The sequence below is a fragment of the Colius striatus genome, chromosome 5, assembly GCF_028858725.1.
Source record: "Colius striatus isolate bColStr4 chromosome 5, bColStr4.1.hap1, whole genome shotgun sequence".
NCBI lineage: Eukaryota > Metazoa > Chordata > Aves > Coliiformes > Coliidae > Colius > Colius striatus.
Window position 1 is genome coordinate 4716201 of NC_084763.1, and position 21446 is coordinate 4737646.

Here is a 21446-nt window from a genome sequence, read left to right on the forward strand (position 1 = left end):
CTATAAAGCTAGGCACTATCTCTTAGACATATTCCTTTATTGTATTACAACTGTTACCTTAATTCTTCTTTGGAGTAAGAATACTAAACTAACTTTACAATCAGTTACTTACTTTATGTTGAATCAAAGAGTTAAAGCAAGCAATTTACTACATGTCAACACATCTAGAGTTAATTTTCTATTTGTGTTTAGAAACCAAAGCAAATGCAAAAAGTTCTGAGCGCTCTGTCGTGAATTGGAAAGACCTATTGCCCCCATTATCTTGATACTGACTGACCTGCAGCAGTTTGTTCACACATTTGATGTCTCCAACAGACGTCTTCTGACTAAGCTCTGTAGTGTTTTCAGATTCTCATCTTTATCCAAGTGGAAAACAATGGAACGAATAAAAGGAAGACAAATTATGGATGAAATTAGAATAAACTAACCAGTCCTAAAGTGTGTCAGGACAAACCCAGTCAATTATGGAGACTATGAATTTTCCACTACAATTCTTTGTCAGTAACTATATCCATTTTCTTCTAATATAATCCCTTAATTTTGTATTTCATGGCAGAAACAGTTACCTTCATAGCAGTAACTACATTAATCATTTATAGATCTACTTCAGAGGTCTTTTACTTCAGGTAAAAGCATTTTGGGATGCTCTTCTTTTGGGAGTACTTCTCATTCAATTTTATATTACTTCCATTTCTCAACAAATCCAGCTGGATCTAACCTGATCCAGTGTTGTTGGTTGTGTGAAATAAACATTCCTAAAAAATCCAAACAGATGGATACAAAATAATGAAATCCAATTACAGAAGTTCTCTTGAGTGATTTTTTTTGGGGGGGAGTTTTGACAATGCTCTAATACCTCTAATGTTTGTGGCATAAGAGCTTGTCTAGTTATTGGCTGTCACAAAGGTTGTGCAAAACTTGTTCTATGTTTTCAGTGTTAGGATGACTACACTATATCTTAAGCCAAGAATGCTTGGTTTAATAATTTGAAAGGGAGGAGAGGTAACAATCCTATGAAATAACTTTTTATGAGGAGCTGCAAGGAGTATCTCTAATGCCCTTTTCATTGGTATTGAAAGTTCATTTTCATCCATTGCAATAAGCTGTTTGAAAACACCTTCATGCTTTGCATAATGGTGGCAAATTCTTCAAAACTTCAGCTGTTGGATGAACTTGAAATTTAGGTGGCAATGTTTTGTGATAATTCTTGTCATATTTATTAACCTGACTATATTCAGGGAAGCAAACAGAAGCTTTTCCAGCTCCTTTTCACTAATAATGGCAATTTTTTCCAAGAGAATTCATCTTTGCACGATGTTAATGTCTAAAGAGATAAATTGAATTGATAGTGCAATAACTAGGTCTGTCCACATCTGATGATGTGTGAGAATTTAATACATGAATGCATCATTGCAGCCTTTCACTACTACTTCTGCTGAGAACTGATGGCTTCACACAGCTCCTTTTATAACCTGTCAGTGGGGGAGAACAAGAATTCTGAGATGTTTTAAGGAAGATAAACAGGGCAAATACAAATGGACAGGCAAAGGAGGATTGTCAGGCACTGTGTGTTGGTTACATGGGTGGGGGATGTTTCTCTGTGTGACTCAATTCTCAGAGCATTGTGGGGAGCGAGATCCTTGATGTTTCCATACAGGAATTTGTTTTAGTTTCCCAGCTTATAGTGGGAAAACAGCTTCATGTGACATTTAAGCAACACTGTAACACAGACCCTTTTGTAAATTGAGAGTTATGACTCTTTAGCTCATTTTGTGAAAGACTTGCAAATGTGAATGCTTTGACAGAAGACACCTTTTTAGGGTTTTAGAAACCCTTTGCTGCTCTTATCCTGTTGCAGCATAAAATAAATGCATTTTCAATCCATAGCCCTTCTTCTATTCCTAACTTTGGGGGAAAAAAGTTCCCTTTTTCCCTTTCCCTCTCTTCGTGATTGGCTGTCAGGTAATTCAGCCAGGTGTGCTAAAAGCTGCCCTTATGATCTTAGTTTGGAGAAAGAGCAAAAAAAAATTTCTGAATGGAAGCAAATTCTTGCTTTTAAACTCCAGATGAACATTGAAGTGGAAAACCTGAAATTTTATGCAAGTCTTTTCAGTTGTGCCATTGTGAGTTTGTTTTTTTGGTCATCCACCGCACCTGCAGCTCAGTTCCTTTACTGTGTGTCCCAAAAAACAAAAGATCTTAAAAACATTTTGGCCTTGTGTGTAATTTTTGTTCAGCTGTTGATCTTCTTGAACCCTTTTGGCAATGTGACATTCATTTAAAGTAATGTGAAGGCTACAGTTTCATGTTTAATTGAAATGAAATTCTTCAGTGCTATCCAGTTGTTGATTAGAGAAGCTGAAGAATTGTAATTTGCTTGTGCAGCTTGGCTTCATCTGCTTTGTACATGTAGCATCTGAGTTAAGTTCTTCAACTGTGGGAGCTACTTAAAAGCACTGCTTTAGCCTAACCCCCTTGTGGCTTTTTTTTTTCCTGTGTGAAATGACTAAAGCTTTCTTATTTCCGTTTGCCATCCATTTTTTAATCTGCTCTGCTCCCTCCCTCTTCATGGATTATAAACCCCTACCCTAATCCTGCCTTTACACTTGTTCAGGATCACAGTCTGCTAACCCCATTGGTGGTAAGAGTCTACAGAATTTGTGTATACATCATTGTTTGATCACCTGTTTGACATATCTCATTTAAGGACCCTATTCAGCAGAAATACTGGCTCACTTCTTTTTCAATGCTGCATTTGCCTAATTGGCTGTAATCCTTACGCAGAAGGCAGTAGAGGTGAGAGAGTTTTGGCACTTCGGAATGCTGTTTTAGTCATCTTTCTTTCATCTGTCAGTTCACTTAGATCTAGGACTGGTGGTGGTACTGCTAACAGTATGCCAATACCATCGTATTTTCAGGATATTAAGCTTCGTTTAGTTTATTTACACTATAGTGGGTGAGAAGGCTTTGCAGGTCAGACAACAAGATAAGGTGTTGAAGTGAGAGATGGTATTGCTTCTGTTTGTTATGAGAAGAGAAAGTTTTTCAGCCTTTTGATTTATTGAAGAAAACCTTTTAAAAGTCTCCAGCATGGTGGAAAATGTCACAATACTTTGACTGTTTTAAAGAGAGAGAAAATTCAGGAGGCTGGGCAGCAGGCACAGTAACGTTAGGTCTAAGCTGAAATGCCCTGATGCAGACCACAACCATTTCATACATTTGCCTATTCTTTATTTGCTCCAGGAGTTAAGCTTATTTTTTTCCAGGCTGTGCAATATTCTATTTATCATTTCTGCTGAATAGGCCCAGAGTTTGTAAAAGGGATTTTAATAAATAATCATTTCAAGTTTGAATTCAAACAATGACTCTGAAAGTATATGCATGGTCCATGGTTCCAGTTTTCTCCCTTCCACACAGCATATCTTCTCTTTCGTTGGGGATTTTGTTTCTTTTCTCATATAGTCAAGCTTTAATCAACTTGTACCTGTTTAAAACATGCCTCATTAAGAACTAACCCATGAAACTCACGTGAGATGTTGCATGTGAAGTCTGTAGATCTGACGGCATAGCTGTGGTCACACAGTTACCTGGGTATTGGGACAAGAGTCATGAGAGATTTGTATCTGTATGTGATGAACCTTTGGTTAAAATTACTTTTTGCTTTGTGTTTGGTCAAACTCCTTGAATTCTGCAGCTGTCAACTCATTCTATAGGTTGGTTGTAGCTTGAGAAGAATGAACTCCTTAGGGCTTAGAACTTATATTTTCTAACTGCAATAGCAAAGCTAGGGGTCAGCAACCAGTTTCTGCTAGTGAGTACAGTGTGTTAAAAAGCCATTTATAGCACATATGTAATGTGCAGTTTTGATTAATAGAAACAGAAGATACTTAACTAAATGTGCACATTTTTTAGCTTGTGGGAAAGCAATTGAATAGCCCCCAAAGAAACGGACACCAAGTATTTAATTGTCTTCAGTGACACTGTATTTGACTTCTGAGAAGTCCTTGAAGAGCCCCTGCTTTTTAAAAGCAAGGGAGAACAGATAAAATGTTATTAAAAGTATGTTCTTTTCTTAAAACACTGGTTGCATTGGAAGAGCTGGGATAATGGCATCACTAGTAGAAAGCTGCTACTTCTTCTTTTCCAGCAGTTCCCTCTTTTCTTCACTTACTTTTCAATAATGTGATTAGTGAAACCATATCATTTACAAAATGAACGCACCAGTTGTTCATGTTGGGGACATTGGAACTGTTGGGGAAGACTAGAAATGCTGTTTATGGTTTCTTGAGTGTGTCTAGTCCTAAATACTGTGTCAACTGTATTATCTCCCTTGTGTGTAGCACTGTGAGAACTTGGGCCAGGGGTTTCTAATTCTCATTTTTCCCTTGTATGTTTTTCCAGACCATTTCAATGTACCCCCACTTTGCCACTAACTTGAAGCATTTCTTTTCTTTTTCACCATGGTTGTTTATCTTCCATATGCTGTTACTTACATCTGTTCATTTTGCCTTCAGCTGGCAGTAGATCTGGGTCTCCTGGAAGAGTTTTGACAACCACCACCCTTTCCACCATGAACACAGGAGTTCAGAGGGTGTTAGTGAATCCTGCAGCTGCACAAAAGCGAAGCAAAATCCCACGAAGTCAGGGATGCAGCAGAGAAGCTAGTCCTTCTAGATTGTCAGTAGGTAAGAATCACTAGTTTCTTTACAGCCCTTCCTACTTGAAATACTGGGTATCTACATCTTGCATTTAATTGTAGGTGTATGATAAAGTTAGAATATGTATTGATTAAAACCTGAAACGTGTCTGTTCTGTGAGTCTGGTCTTTGTACAAGACAGTTCCAAATTCAAGATGAAACTTGATTTATTTTGCCATCAGAATGCAGTAGTTGTTCTTTTCCTCACATCCCTGTCTTCCTTGTTCCTCTCTTTCTCTTCATTTTTATCCCCACCCTCAAAATACCCACATCCACTGAATGAAAGTGTGATGCTGTTTTGAGAAGATTTACTTGGTTACTCTTTAGTCTTCTGTGTGTGTGCATGTGTATGCTTCTGTGATACAAAAATGAACATCATACCTCATAAATCTCACAGTAGAACCTGATTACACTTTATTACAGTCAGTTGATGTTTAATGGCATTACTGCTGTTCTTTGTGTTTTGATTTTTACCTTTAGTACGTTAACTTTCTGCTGTTTTCCTTGTTTAGAAAGCTGTAGGTGTTTTTATTTATGTTACTGCAGAATAACTTGGGCACAAATTCTGAATCAATACTCTGATCATATCTTCTGTTGCTTGTTTTCTCTCCGGCCTCTTCAAGAGTTTTTTCAACCTTTCTGTAAAGAGTTGGTAAATCCCCATTTTTAGCTGTGCCAAGGAATAGTTTGGTGGGACTGACTACACTTGGTGTAATCCAGCACCATCAGGAAACAGTTACGACTACAAAACGACATCATCATCAGTGTCTTTGTCTTAGAAATACATCTTTGATCTTACTGCAAAACCAGAATTGCGTTAAAACTGCAACTTTTCTTATGTCTTCTCCCTTCTGTGCTGCTGTTGGTCTGTACCCTGAATCATACTAGCACGAGGCAGCCGCATTCCTCGGCCTAGTGTGAGTCAGGGCTGCAGTCGGGAGGCCAGCCGTGAAAGTAGCAGGGACACGAGCCCTGTCCGCTCTTTTCCACCCCTTGGTAAGTACTCAGAGCCCCTCATTGTGCATGGCTGTCTTTGCCCTTCATTATTTGCACCTAACGAATCCATGCCTCCCTCATTTAGCTTGTAGCCAACCACAGTGATTTTTTTCCCCTTCCTTTGGCTCACTCACCACTTGGATGCAAAATTGACCAACGTGTGAATGGGTTGCACAGATGAAAAGTAAATGCTTTGCTAGTGGCAGTCTTAGCTGAAGTACCGAGTCTGGGAAGTTACATGATATACAGCATTTAGATACTTCTTTAGGAAGAGCCATTGTGCTTATGGCAAGCTTTTTGAAACTGTTTGTTTCTCTTCTCATGGCAGCACTCGTTGCCTGAGTGCAGTTAGAGAATCCAGTTCTTACTGACCAGCTAGAGCAAAAAATGCAGCATGGCTCAGCCTCTGTCTCTCTGCATCAGCAGCCAGGGTCTACTAAGTATTCAAAATTGCTCACTAGTCCATGAATCATTCCAGTGTATAAGAAGAAAAATAAGCTTTGTTTTGTATCTCTGTAGATATATTGTCTTAATTGTATTGTGTGACAAAATAACACTTTTCACTTGTTGCTGTTCAAGCAAGTACATGATGGTGCAGGTAAGGGAGCAATGTACTGAAGCAGGACTGTGTTCTAAGGCCTCTTTCCATTTGCTGAAAATGAACAGGGCAAGTAGCAAAGTCCTTGTAGGAGCAGATGAACAAAGTACAGTTCTCAAGTTTACTTTTAATCAGTGTACAACTAGTGATAAATAATCACTTGTTACAAATAAATGTGGAACTGTTGTTGCATAGAGGAGAAGAGGAATGGAAAACATTTAACATACAAACAGAGCTATATTCAGTCTTCATTTCTGAAGCTGCCATGAGCAAAAGCTTTGTTTTCACTTGGTATACTTTCAGCTTACTGGCCTGACACTTACAAGATATTTCAGGATTGTCAGCTGTTGTTTGTTACTGAAATGTCAGCAAGGCCTAGGAACAGTACCTTATAATTACTTTTAACACGTTGGATAAGAACTAGGGAAGCTTCTCATGTCCATGTATAAGTCTTTTTACATATTGTGGGGTTTTTATTTGTTTTGATTGTTTGGTAAGACAAAAATGTCTCTGCAAGACTGTATCTCAAACTGATGCTTTTGACTGTTATCCTTGAATTAGTCTTTAGTATGTATCCCTGTTCTCCAGTGTGGCCTACAGTTAAGGACTTAGTGATGCTAGCTGTTAATCATAGTCTGAAAATAGTCAATCTCTGATTTCTATCCCAGATTGAGGTACCTGACTGTACTTTTCATTAGTGTTGGAAATCTATTACAGTCTGTTAAAGCAGTATGGTTCCTGTCAGCCATGGTTTGTTTTACAGGGAAAGTGCAGATTAAGTGAATGAAAGCTGTTTCAGTAACTAATGCTGATCTGCCCAGATGCTGTTTAATTGGGAAATTAAATTACAAGTTGACATTATACAGGATCCATTAGTAAGCTTGTGTCTTTTACTAAAACCCCACTGGCAGGCTGTGTTTTAGTACACACTTTTGCTGCCTCACAGCTTGATTTTGCATGTGTGCAGGGTCTGATTTCCATTTTATATTTGATCAGATCCTTGTTGTCTTAAGAAATCTGTATTGAACTAATACTGTAACATGAGTCAGTGGAATGGATGCTACTTGAGGTTTTATTTTCATTGGAGTTGATTTTTTTAAGTGTTTAGATAGGAAAACCAGTACCCAAACAAATAGAATTGGTGGAGTTCTCTCACAGCACAGAGAATGCAAAGTGGCATGGATAGGAAATGCAGTGTTGTTTAAAATAACCCCAAAACAGCTATAGCTGCTAAAAATGGTGATTCCTTGGATCCCTCCTGTTATGTTGTCTTACTTTGAAAGGTTTTGAATACCATTCAGTGTTTTCTTGGATCATTTTTGTGTTACGGGATGCTGTCAGCTTCTATCAAAATCAGTAGTTTTAGGGATTTTTTCAGAGGTTAAGCAGGAGATGAAATAAGAGCAATTCAGCTCTCCCTGTGGAGAGGAGACACTTCTACCTGGGTTTGGAGGAGGAAATGTAATTTGGATTCCATTTGCTTCTCAGCACAGAAATTTTTGCTTACAAATACTGAGCCCTTTGGGGCATGAAGTGACCTGAATGTGACATAATTGCTTCTCTGAATGTTTTGATATGGAATGTTTATGTATCATTTCCCATCTCACTGTAAGATTAAACTGAGACATGACAGGCACTCTGAGAAGAAAATGATTTGTAATTTATATGGCAGTACCTATTTTTCTGTTACATTTCGTTAACATTAAATATCAGACTGCTGTAATATCCATCTTTTATCTAAGAAATGATGTGCTTTTGAGATAATTAAGAGTGTGACTTGGATTCTTCTCTTAAATGAAGCACCAAAAGTCGATATTTGTACAATTCCTGCAGTGTGAGGGGTGCAAAGAATGTTCTTGAAAACATGCATTGGATTTGTGGTATGTTTGATCCAATATAGTGCTTCAGTCCACTGTATTAAAAGCTCCTCTGGCATGTTTCAAATATATATGGGGACAGGATCATCTTGAGTTACATGCTTGGAGTTGGAGTTTTTCCATTTACCTGGAATTTTCGGGGCTGGTTGATTTAAAGCAATAGCAAGGTTTATCCCTTCATTGCTTGTGTTTGAAACTCTTATCAGCTTTTCAATGCTGAGATGTACTTTCTAAAGAACCAAGTATTCCACAAAGCATTAGTTGCAGGCTAAGATTGCCTAGCCTGGACACGTTCCTGTACGAGCTGATCTAGGTGGGACCTGCTTCTGCAGGGGGTTGGAATTAGATGATCTCTAAAGGTCCCTAAAGGAATATCTAGTCCAACTTAAGCTTATGCAAGTTGTCAACACTTACAGCTATTTGGTGCAGCAGTCACCTTTTGCAGATGATGTTTGGTATGACTTTAGGATGTGGAGTTGAGTTCACTCTACAATGGTAGACCAGTGTCAGTGGAACATGTTAGATAACCCTGAGGATTCTGTGTGTGTGTGCGTGCATGCATGTGGATCCACGCTTTTTTTTCCTTTTCTGAACTTAAAACATGCTTTTAATCTGCTCTTAATCTTCAGAATTAAAACCAAAAATCATGCATGAAATATCCAGTGTACATAAACCTCTATAATTCTGTGTAATTGTATTCTGTGTAATCAAACAATGTGTCTGTAGCTTTTTCTTGCTGTGTAATACTCCGTTTCGTGGGCTAAAGCTGAACCCTTTTGATCAATATTATCTTGTGCATCTAAGCAACTATTACAGCACTTGGATTCCAGGGTGAGAGATAGGGTTTATATGATCCTGTTATTGCAGCTTCCAGACATCACTCCAGATCCACTGGTGCCCTCTACGCTCCTGATGCTTATGGGGCCACAGGTGAAGGATGAGTACACTTTGCTGTCATCTGTGCAGTCATCCTGGATATTATTTTTCCCCCCACCCACTTGGTTATTCTCCTAGTTCAGTTTTAAAACCCATCATTTATATTAATTTGAGTTTTGTGGTTTTAATAATCTAGCTAGATGTGTTTATGTTGCTAGATTTTTGTCTCCACCCACACTCTGCCACGTTAATCCTTCTCTCCCTTAACAACAACAATAATTTCCTTTTTACTTGCAGAGAACCTTTTTTAGTTTCCATTTTTCAGTATTTGTAGAGCATTCTTCATGCATGTAGTTGTCTAATCAGCATTCTCAGTAGCCTTCCTATTGTATATGCTTTCCAAATGAAAATAAAAACCCAAAATGAAGAAGACATGAAGTGGGGGAAATAGAGAAGTTCTTTCAGTTAAAACCATTGGTTTGTGGGAGGTTTTCCCCTATGATATTGGAATAGAGTATTTGTACATGACTCTGCTTGTTAGCTTCAGTTCTTATTCTTCACTGTGCCACTAAAGACTTCAGAATGAAAATAACCAGTATTTTAGCCACTACATAATTAAAATGTTACCAAATGCTTCTCTTCTGCTTGGGTTTTTTTAAGTGAATGTGGTGTTTTTGTCCCACATTGCTTTGCTGATTCAGTTCTTCATACTTATTTTTGTTGTTGTTAAAACAGGTGCTGGCTTTGGAATTAGTCAGTCGAGTAGATTGTCGTCATCAGTTAGTGCTATGAGAGTTCTGAACACTGGGTCTGACGTGGAAGAAGCAGTAGCAGATGCTTTGGTAAGAATCTTTGCACTTGTGTGGGATAGAGACTCTTAAAATGTTTAGCATTTGTACATTGAAGTATGCAAAAGAACTTGTTCTTCATTATTTTATTGGCTTGTAGATGGGGAAAGAAAGAGACACTGAATTGCTAGAGCTGCAAAGCATTGGAATTTTTGTTCCCTGCAGAAGTATTGATCTCTGTAGGTGTGAAATGTACGTTTTTCATGGCAGACAGGGAGTAGCCTTGGATTACTCTGTTGGAGTGGCCCAAGGAGCCACTTGAGCAGGTAACACTGAACAGCAGTTTCCAACAAGAGCCAGACAAACTTCTGGATAGACTGAAGGCTTTTCAGAGCTAGGAATGATGACAGCTAAAGCACTCTACCTGTCATAGGCCTGGGTTCTCTTTAAAGCTGTGCTGTCTGACAACATGCCAGATGGATGCTGAAGAGATCAACTGATGGCTTAGCAGGCATCGTTTTCCTAAGTTCAGTTTTTGGTTCCTTCTGCTTTGACTGGTACACTGAATTCACAACTTGTTATGCCATCCTCCCTTTTCATCTCTGCTGTTCTTTAAAAGGATGAGTTTGGCTTCTCTGTTTCCCTGCCCCAGTTAGCCAAACACATCATGTATTTTGCTCTTCTAACACGGATATCAACAAGCTGAAATATTTTGCAGTAGTGATGCTACGAATCAGATGCCTTTTTTAAATCAGATGTTGTATCCTATTTGAATATCATGGGATATTTGTAAGTACCTGTTATCTAGTTAGCAGAGTGTTTCAAGGAATTCATTATTACTCTGTTTTAACAAAGATATTATTTGGAACAGTAGTAAAAAACCCAACAAATCAGACTCTAAAAAACACAAGTATAACCTGATAGGACTGGACAGAGAGAAAGAGAATTTCCAAGGAAACAATCTTCAGAACTCTGTCATGTTCTTTTAGTCTGACAATTTATTGATTTCTTGGTTAATACTCTGTTTTTGGCACATGAGTTGAAAATTTGTGTATCTTCCTTCACTGGCATTAGGGATCAGGAGATCTCTGAAATCTTGCCCAGGAGGTCATGGGGAGATTGAGCGTGTTCTGATACTGTAAACTTGCAGAAAGTCCTCAGCCTTGATAGGGATTGCTAGTTTGTGAGCTGGAAGTCAGTCTGGGTTTTGGAGTAAGAAACAATAGAAAAACAGTTCATGAAAGACAAAAAAATTCTGGCTATTAATTTGAAAGGCTGTCCTGTGGATTTATCCACAGTGGTGCTACATGAAGAGTAGCTTTAGTACTTTTAGCAGCTTCATAACTTCTTCAGACTTACGTAGCCAAAGTATGTAGTAAGAATACAAATTAAGAAGGAACTTGTGTTTCCAGTGACTGCTTTTGAGCTTGAATGTGTCCTGCTTTGTCAACTAAGTCAAGTTTGTTCTTGGAAACAGGTTTCCATTGCCTGGATCCAGGAGAGCACTATGCTTCTAGAAACGTTAGAGGAAAATTAGTTTGCCTGTTGTAGCTAGAATCTGCCATTAGAAAGAAGGATCAATAACAGCAACATTTTATTAGTGTAGTATTTGCATGCCTGGTTGCCTGCCATGCTCTAAATACACAGGCTGTCTTGCACTTATGGCTCCATTCAGGTGACAGCCTGGTTATGAGCGCCCTCCTGTTCTGTCAGAGGCTGAAGCCCCCACCTTCACTCTGGAACAGTGTTTTTAAAAGGCAGAATGTAGAGCCCTGAGAGATGTAATATCAAAATAACACCAGTAATACAATCCAGAATGCTTTGTATTGTATGAGAGAGACTTGTCCAGTTACAACATTGCTCTAACCAAAGGGCTAGGATGTGGTTTGAATAGAGGATGCATGAAGTGTAAGTGCAGAAGTGTAGCCATCTTTATGTATTTTTATGCCTTGTGTTTAACACAGTACTTGGCATTTCAGATTCTGTGTCCTAAACCCCAGGCTTTTTACTTATGGTGACCTTTTTAAGTATGCTCATCTTCATGACTTTTATTGTGTTACCATGCATGTGTGCTTGTTCTGTTGACAGGAAGCTTGATTGTTACATCACATATTGACTATTTGATATTGCAATATCCTATTGAGTTATTCTGTAGTCAAATATGAGAACCCTGTGCAAATGGCAATTAAAGGGAAAACAATCACATAACTACATTGAGTATGTGATGAAACTGAATCTTTAATTACTAGCTTCAGCTTCACAATTGGACTGGCAGAGTTATTTTGCAGAGGTGTATGTTTTCAGCGTGAATAGCTCTTTTTTTCCCCTCTGGCATGTTGTGTCTTTTTTTTGGCTTGTTTTTAGGGGATTTGTGATTTTTCATGATGTAATTAATTTCTGTAGGACGTTGACCGCTGAAGTAATTGTTGCAATGCCAAAATTGCCAGATTGAAATGAAGATAGAGATGAAAAAGTTGGTAGGAAAATCAAGTGAAGGTTTTGTGCTTGGATAGCAATTGACTGCGTGTGTTAAGTCTTCATGCTCAAAGATCATTGCATAAGCCACTAGGTATTGACAGAGAAGCCTTTGTGACCAACCAGGAGATATGTACTATTTCCTTGGGAATGGCAGCTTAGCAAACTACTTGTTGGTAACGCACGACATGCTAATCAGACACTGAGCTAAGAATGACATTTACCATTAGACTGTATGTTTGCCAGTGGCAGGTAGTTTTAATAGTCACAGTGCTGCTATGCCTTACCTTGCTGTTCTCAATTTCTGTTTCTTTTCAATAATTTACTGCTAACAGCTCTTAGGAGACATACGGACTAAGGTATAGAAACTCTTTTTCTTCTTCAATAGTTTAATGTTTCTCTATTAATGTGCTTGATACCAAGTCAGTTAAAATGACAGAATATGTAGGTTTAGACCTGAATCTTTTTCTTCTGTAACATCTCCAAAGCTATCAGTGAAATAACTAACTTTCAACAGTCTTTCTCACTCTATCATGCAATTTGGCAGATTTTCACAAGTAAACTTCAGTTGAACATTTCATCACACGAATGTCTTCTCTGCTTTGCTTTGCTTTTGTGTTGGGGATACTGCACAAGCCATACTTCTGGAAAATCTTTTTATTAACTCAGTTTGACCTGCTGAACAGTCAGAGCTATTTGTCACTGCAGGAAGCAGGGGTCACACTGATGGTTTGAGCTCTTGGGCTTCCTGCTGGTTGTGGGTACGTGTACAAAGGTTGGGAAGCAGTGCTAACACGAGATGTTCTGTACAATAGAAGAAGCCTGTGAGACGAAGATACGAGCCCTATGGCATGTACTCGGACGATGATGCCAACAGTGACGCATCAAGTGCCTGTTCAGAGAGGTCCTATAGCTCTAGGAACGGGAGCATACCAACGTACATGAGACAGACAGAAGATGTGGCTGAAGTCCTCAATCGTTGTGCCAGCACCAACTGGTCTGAGAGAAAAGAAGGGCTTCTGGGCCTGCAGAACTTACTGAAGAACCAGAGAACTTTAAGGTGAGAAAAGATGTTAGAGGAAAAATGCTTGATTTCAGAGTTAAAGGGAGGCTGATGTTCTGAGGAATACAGAAAGCTGGGGAGAGGGCAAGTAGAGTGTATGTCTGTGAAAGTGAGGTGGGGGAAGGGATGAGAAAGCTGTTGTCACTTCTGGCCACTAGTGTATTGGATGTGTTTAAAAAATGGAAGAATCAAGAGCATCCTTCATCTACAAAAGATTCCTCAGGTGCTTGCACCTAGCATTGATTTATGGCCTTTGTTGTTAGATGATAGTTTTCTATTGGATATTTCTTTAGAAGAAACTGTTTACTACTGGCTGCTAAGAATATCTTTTTCATTATCTGCCCTGTTAAAATAGCCAGGAATGGTGTAATATATGAATGAGTTTCAAGAGACATTTCTAGGTGAAAAGCCTCATTTTAGACAAACTATTGCATGTTGATCCATGTGTTAAAATACTTTTCCTTGCTTAGTTTACTGGATTATTTGATTCAATGTTTGCAATTGATTTCAGACTGCTATGCATTAGCCCTGTGTTGGTACTGGCAGGGGAGTTGATTAATATATTGTTGTTACTTTGGCAGTCGTGTTGAGTTGAAAAGGTTGTGTGAAATCTTCACAAGGATGTTTGCTGATCCTCACAGTAAGGTATGTTTAGGTTTTTCTTACTTTCAGTAAGCATTGAAAACATAGATGACTAGAGAGCCACTTGGGGCAAAATATGTCAGCAATATTTGTGCAGGTGATGTTGACAAGCTGTTTTCTGTAATCAGTTAATGGCATCAGCTTTCAATTCATTGAATTTGTCATTTTGAGCAAGATAATTCACCCTTTTTTCAGGATAATAGAAATAAAGGTTAATTTCATCTAAAATGCATCAAAGTGGTTCAACAGGTGGTGCTGAAAACTATTTTAAAGAAGTTGTGTTGTTCATAAAGACACTTAAACATGAGTGAGAGTTTTCTTTCAGTTGGAACCAAAAGACTCTGGTGCCTTGCCTTAAATCACTAAGGAAGTGGTCTGACTAAATTGTACATGAATCTGAACTGAAACCAAGTGTGTACTTATTTATTGCCCAGGGTACTTTTTATTATCACAGTTATGATGTTCTTCCTTGGATTTCATAGGTAAGGCTGGCAGTTGAGACTGTTGAATCATTTTACGTTAGTGTTACTATTCCATAGATTAGATGGAGATTTTACTTGGATATAAAAGAAGTGCAATGTTTTATTCACTTTTACGTCAGTAAAACACAGTATGGATGATACAACAAGGAGAATAATCCTTCCGGTTTTTAAGACCATTGAAATACTTGAAACCGAGTTACTTTTACTTGGTAGTTCTTTTAACAGTTTCTGTGGGAGGTGGGTTATCAGTACAGCTTTATAGATGGTAATTTCCCATAGCAAAGAGACCGCAGGTAAGCAAGGAACTGAGTGAAGTTAGAATGATGTCATGTAAAAACCCATGTAACTTGATATTTTGTCTGAACTACAAGGCTTCTGTGGAAGCAACCTTATCTTTGAATATAACAAATCCCGCTTTGTGTCCACATTACAAAACTGATACAATCATAACCCAGGAAGATTCAGAGCAAATCAGTTAATTCAAAAGTGTTGGCTTTTCCCAGAACTCTGAAAAACTACTTGGCTTATGCTATGCCTTCTCTATATTTTAAGCCTTACAGCAACGTAAGGAAGTTGCTCACATGCTGCAGAAATCCAGCAGCAAGACTTAAAGCCAAGCAGTTACAAGAGAAACTGAAGAAAGCATTCCATAAACAAATCCCAGTTCAGTCAGAAAAGAAAGCAAATAAAATGTTGAAATATTATTGGTTTCTGAGTCGAGTAATGACAAAATTGGGAAGAGCAACTTGGTTGAGTTTTCCTTGTGTTAGTTAATATTGCAGCTATTCATATGGAGATTTGTTTTTTCTAGTGGAGGTGCCAGGGAAGGATAATGAACATGTTCCAAAATCTAGTTGCATGTGTGAGAAGAGCATTTTTCCTTTCCATTGAGCCTTTAGGAATGTTACTTGGAATTATTCTGTGTGTTTTCTTTTGTTTGTTGGACGTTCTGACATAAAACAATGTTGCTTTGGTTTTACAAACCTGACCTGTGTTATAGCACCTGTGATACACCTGTTGTAGTAACTGAAACCATGACTGCTTTTTGGTGTTGCAAAACTAGTAAGAGTTACCAATATATTATCAGGAGGATCCTTTAAAGTATTAAGACTCCATGAGCTATAATTCCTCTCACACATGGCTACCCAAGTTACGTTGCAGACTATTGTCAAGTGTCTGTTGGAATGACTCTGCCATCACTTTTGGTTTTGTTTTAACGTGATAACTGGATGTAGGGAATTATTAAAGAGAAATATCATTTGGAGGAGAGAATGTGAGAATGATTTGAGGAGTATTTGTTGGATATGCCAAGTGCTTACTTGAAAAACACATCGAGTATCCCAATAAAACTAGTAAATTTATCATTAAAGTTTTTATATACCTTTTTTTTTGCTTTATTTTGTTTTATATTCCATACAGGAACTTTGTATTGATGGTCACTAATTTGTGTGTTTTTATCTTTTTCCCTTTTTTTTTGTTGTTTTGTTTTTGTTTTCTTTTGGTTTTGTTTCATTTTGCATGCTGTCCCCTGTGTTGGAACTCTCTTTAGAGAGTAAGTTGGTTCAATATTTGTTGGAAGCCTAACCTTACTTGCATGAATGTGCAATTAACCCTTTTTCTCTATTTTTCTTCCCCAAAGAATTCATGCAGTGTCAAGCCTTTTGCAATCATAAAATGCTATATACAATTCTGTAAACTGTGTGGTAAAGTTTCGAGATGTGCTTTATCTACTAATGAACTGACATTGTTTGGTTATGCATTCCTGCTTTATATTGTGGTGGTTGGCACATCTGAAATCATTCACTTTAAAGACAGATCGCTTACTGTCCTTTTCATAGCTGTTCATTGTTTTCACTGTCAAATTACTTAAGACTTCAGCTTTAGATGCTTGATTTCAGAGTTGTGATTTGCATCACACAGGAACTGCAGAAGTTGCAGTACCTACGTACATTGTTCAGCATACAGGTGGCTGAGTTCCATTTCCCATTCCAAATTCATCATTAAATGCTCTTACAGCCTTCTTAAATTCTTCATGCTTTGGCCTGAGACTAGCTGGTATGATTCATGGTTTGCTTGTTTTAAAGTACAACAAAATGACTCAACTTACTGGAGTTTTCTCCAGACTGTGGTAAACCTAAAATCAAACAGAACTTGAAAAGAAGATTAAGTCCTCAGTTAAGTGTATTTTTAATAGCTGAAACATTGGCACAGGAGCTTTAGAGTGATTTTTGCCTTAGTGATTCATAGCTCACTTCACAATAATTTGAATTTCAACCACTTCACATGTTTAGTGTCATAAGAAGTCCACATTACTCCACCAAAGAAGAGGTTTTAAGCAGTTTGTTCAGCTTGCACGTTTTCATGACAGATGGTTGTGTCAGTGTCTGCAAACTGGAAGGAACAAATGAAGTTAGAAAATCCTGCTGAGGTGTATAGTTCCATTGGAAGGGTTTTCAATGCAGTTGTAAGATCTTTGTAGCACCAGAATCTTTTTTTTTGCTATTTTCCTGAGTCTGGATATTTTTCCCAAACTGCAGGGCTGTGAAATCCAGAGACTGTTACATTACATTACAAAAAGTACTTCTTGGCTTGCCCCTGCCTAGCTCTTACAATTGTGCCCACTAACTCTGCATCCATGAAGTGACAGATCACTTCACTGCAGCCAAAATTAGAAGACTCTTCCAATCCCAAGCATAAACATTTATTCCCAGTACCAGAACGTTAGGTTTTACACCTCAGACTTGACCACAAGTCCAGACAAAGTAGCAGAGGAGTGAGTAATTCACTTTGTTTTACAGTTCTCAGTGTAGTTTGCCCCAAAAGAGAAGTTAGTTGTAGTAGCCAGTGCTGATGGGTTTTGAGTATTGGGTTGTTTCTAGTGCAGCTTTTCAGAGTTTCAGGTATCTATTAAGAAAATCTCCCTCATCTTTATTAGATCCTGAAAGAGTCAGAGAATACCAGGTTGGAAGGGACCTCAAGAAACATCTGCTCAACCTTTCTTGGCAAAAAAGAATCTGAGTTTATTTCTTACTTCTGATGTAAGCTTTGAGGCAGTTGGTTTTAAAGATACCTGTATGGATCTTTTTTTCCTTTTTGGTGTGAATTTGCTTACTCTGGCTTGTTTATCAACACGAACAAGACATCTCATTTTCTCAGTGATGAAGGCATGCAGCAGCATGCGCCAACTCCTCCATACTTGATTGGTGCTAAGCCTGATGCCATGGGTTGGTTTCTGCAACTGTGTGAGATATGATGACAGTTTGGACTGATTCTACAAAGCAGCAGAACTTGACCTCGTGGCAAGCAGGGTCAGCTGCAGGAAGATGTGGGGCTCCAGCCCCTTCCTCAGCAGTAGCTACTTCCAACCTTGTGCCCATGTCATAAAGAGCAGGCAATATCTCTTCAACCTTAGAGCAATAGTTCTGCTTCTGTACCCAGCTAGGTGCTGGAGCTGGAATGCCTCTCACTTGTGAAGGTAGCATTTGCAGTCCAAGCACCCATTTTTCTTGCCAGAGAAAGAGAAACCCTCGTGTACCACGCTAATATAGAGCATGTGCATCCTAATTGCACCACTTGAAAAGACACAGAATTAGTGAGATAGTAAAAAGGCTGTTTAAACCAAGTGACCTATTTGTCATGCCCTGCTTTACCTCTTCCTTCCAAGAAGCCCTTCTTCCTGGTCTGAGTGCTGAGGTGACTATAAATACAACAATATTATCCTTTTTTTGTTACTGAATGCGACCTTTTTGACATGATTTGTATTTATTGTCTCCAATGTCATTTGTTGAGAACAAAATAGGTAACAGCTTTTTGAAACTACAGAAGTACTTCTGTGTTTTAAACACCTGCCAGTCTGAAATGTGTCGTGGCTTTTTTTCCCCCTAGTCTAGTGGATGATTTTGTGTTTAGATACCTGCAGCAGCAGGAGCATCTTGTTCTGCTGCACAAATACTTTATGTGAAGAAGTTGGCCAGCTTTCATGACTTTGCTCTATTAAGTAATGCAGATGTTTACAGGGAATGTTTTGCTGGAGAATTGCAGCAGGATTTTTGTTCTGGAGAGAAAGGGTTTTTGTAGTCTTTGAGGAATACGTCAAAACCATGATGAAGCTTGAAAGGGTAAAAAGATGAAGTGACCAAATTGAGGTTGCGCCAGCCATCACAGTAAGCATTTCTTTTTCTTGACGAAACTGCATGGAATACCTAATTGTCAAACTTCTCCAGAAGTCAGCTAACATTTCCAATGTACTCCTGTATCAAAAGGCAATGAAAAAAGCAAGGCAGATTTCTTTTTTGTTGTTCTTTTTTCTTTCTCCTGCTTGGCTGCAAAAACACTGCCTTTCTCTGCCTCCGATTCCCTTACCGCTTTCTTCTTTGTTTCTAAGTTCAGCATACGTCAGTGTCGTTTCCTCTTTTGCCCCATCCTACCCTCTTTCCATCTTCTGCCTTTTAGGTGTTCAGTATGTTTTTGGAGACACTGGTGGACTTCATCCAGGTCCATAAAGAAGATCTGCAAGACTGGCTGTTTGTACTGTTGACACAGCTGTTGAAAAAAATGGGTGCTGATTTGCTTGGGTCCGTGCAAGCAAAAGTTCAGAAGGCGCTTGATGTCACAAGGTAATGAGTCCCTAATAATGATTTAGGAAAACCAAAGCAAGACTCAAAAACTCCCCCAATCCCTCATGTGATTTGGGAGGTTTTGTGGGTTCTTAATACGTTAGTGGAGCCTTATTAAAATACATGTCTGAAACAAGATCATGAAACTTCAGTGAGCTTCACTGCACAAGTGTTTTGGTTTCCTAAATGACCCGTAGCCAAAAGGGTTTGAGTTCTTAATGCTGAACAGATACTAAGATGCTACTTGACTGATTCCAAAATACACATCTGAACCATGGATGTTGTTCTGCCTTAGAATCATAGAATGGTAGGGTTGGAAGGGACCTTTAGAGATCATCTAGTCCAACTCCCCTGGTGCAGTGCTTGTGTTTAAATCTCTTTGGAACATCTCCCAGTGTTACCAAGCTTTTAAGGAGTTACAGCAGTAATGGATTTGCTTCCCTCAACTCTTCCCACACTTCACTAATAGCCTGATCCCAAAATGTTCCTATGTGATTTTGAGGGCTGTCAGAACTGCCTATCTCTGGCCAGTTCTATTTCTAGGCTTTTAGGTAAATCTGGAGGAGCTCAAGGGATCTCCTTTTTATCCTCCAGTCTCTGAAGTATAAGCAGTATAGGTCACTGCTGAAACTATTTATGTGGAAGATGTGCTGTGAAATCTGGGGAAGGATTATAGTTTGTAGTGTGAGGAGAGGGGGAAATATCATCTGCTGTAAAAAGCCTTCCTTAGATTTCCGTCTCTTGTCTGTTCTTCCACCAGTTCCTGCTTTAGTGGGGGGGTGGAATAGGTGATAGAGGTCCCTTCCAACCCCTACCATTCTATGGCTGTGACTCTATGCAGCACATCTCTTTGAGAGTCATACCTCACCTGCACAATGTAGGAGAGTGCAGGCTGCCCTAGGTGGAACAGGATGATTCAGAGAGCTCTGGAGGCATGTAGTATATACCTTTAGCAGTACTACTGCATATCAATTTGAGAGGTATGTAGATTTAGGATCATGATACTATTATTATCACATCATTCCTCGTTGCCTGCATTATCTATTCTAGTTGAAATTGCTTCAAAGCAGGAATTTCTTAAGTGTTATGTGGTTTACACACTAGGTGAATGTTCTTAGAAGTCAGACACAGTATCAACAGTTGTTTGTTTCTTTCAGGAGCACTAAAGCCTTACTGAAAAGGAATGGGAGCTTGTTTAGTGTCTTTGTAGGTATTCAAAGCAAATTTCGTGGGACTTTATGAAATTTGATGTTTGTTTTGCAGAGAATCTTTTCCAAATGACCTCCAGTTCAGTATTTTAATGAGATTTACTGTTGACCAGACCCAGACACCTAGCCTGAAGGTAAGTGTGTGTGTGTGTGTGTGTTCAGACTTGCATTGCAAGCAGAAATCTCCACTGATAGACGTTTGCCTGTCTTGAATTTGAACTGTTCTTTCTGTTTTGTATTTAAACTTAAAACAAAATAAGGTTTTCAATTAGTGGATTTTGTTTTTGTAAACTTTCAGACAGTCAAGCCAGCACTACAGGACCAGCTTCGCTCTTTTTGGAGCTCCAAGGTTTTTGTCTGAATTATTGTCTTTATTCTTAACCCTATATCCAACTCTTACAGTGTTTTCAATAATTGATATTTGAATGCACTTGTATGCTGCTACTAACCTCTGCAAGAACCTTTGAAGCATGCAGATGTTCCATTTTAAGCATTACACTAGTATGAAAACGTTTGCTGCAAGAGAGATCTAATAAAACCACAGTACAGTAAAAACGAGCAACAAAAAATGTGGCCGCCTAACATCAAGCTGGTTATGCAAACTCACTCTCTCAAGTCTTTCCTAATGTTATGTTTGTGATTTCCCAGAAATGTGTTCCTAGTTGATACTGTTCTCTCTGTTAAGCCTGATAAGTCTTGAATATCAATTAAATTGTTTTAATTGTAAAACAAACTTGAGTTAGTGTATTAAAAATCAGCTCCCTTTGTGGTACACTTCACTGAAAGCTATGTGTAGTTTTAGAGCTACACACTTTTTTACATGAGGATCTGTAGTCAATAGACTGTTTCCTCAAGTACATCTACAGTTCCAAAGAGAGTTGATTTTAGGATAAACACATCCAAACCAAAGATGTACAAGTGATGTCAATGGGGAAATAACAAGCATATGTAACTGGCATTTTCTGCTCTATCCTGCACGAAATACGTTGTACATATTTTGATACTGCACAAGAAATATGGCTTTTCCCAAGTTACATTGAACATAAAGTCAAATGAATATGCCTTTTTTGTCTACAATACAGTAAAACTTACATTTTTAAGCTTTTGAGGACAGTTGATACGTTGACC

At 38.5% G+C, this 21446-nt stretch overlaps 1 protein-coding gene across 4 annotated transcripts in view; it reads left to right on the plus strand.

Moving 5' to 3' along the window:
- The window catches only part of CLASP2 (cytoplasmic linker associated protein 2), a 135605-nt gene that overhangs the window by 94962 nt on the left and 19197 nt on the right, over positions 1–21446 (plus strand). For 2 of the 4 annotated variants that reach the window (XM_061996435.1, XM_061996432.1), the window contains 9 exons: positions 4515–4685; positions 5586–5693; positions 9780–9886; positions 13123–13367; positions 13952–14015; positions 16044–16046; positions 18947–19110; positions 20374–20452; positions 20617–20667. In XM_061996435.1, the coding sequence (XP_061852419.1) occupies positions 4515–4685; positions 5586–5693; positions 9780–9886; positions 13123–13367; positions 13952–14015; positions 16044–16046; positions 18947–19110; positions 20374–20452; positions 20617–20667 (992 nt within the window). The remainder of the gene's footprint in view (positions 1–4514; positions 4686–5585; positions 5694–9779; positions 9887–13122; positions 13368–13951; positions 14016–16043; positions 16047–18946; positions 19111–20373; positions 20453–20616; positions 20668–21446) is intronic. The other 2 variants (XM_061996433.1, XM_061996434.1) reach the window with 1 other exon arrangement.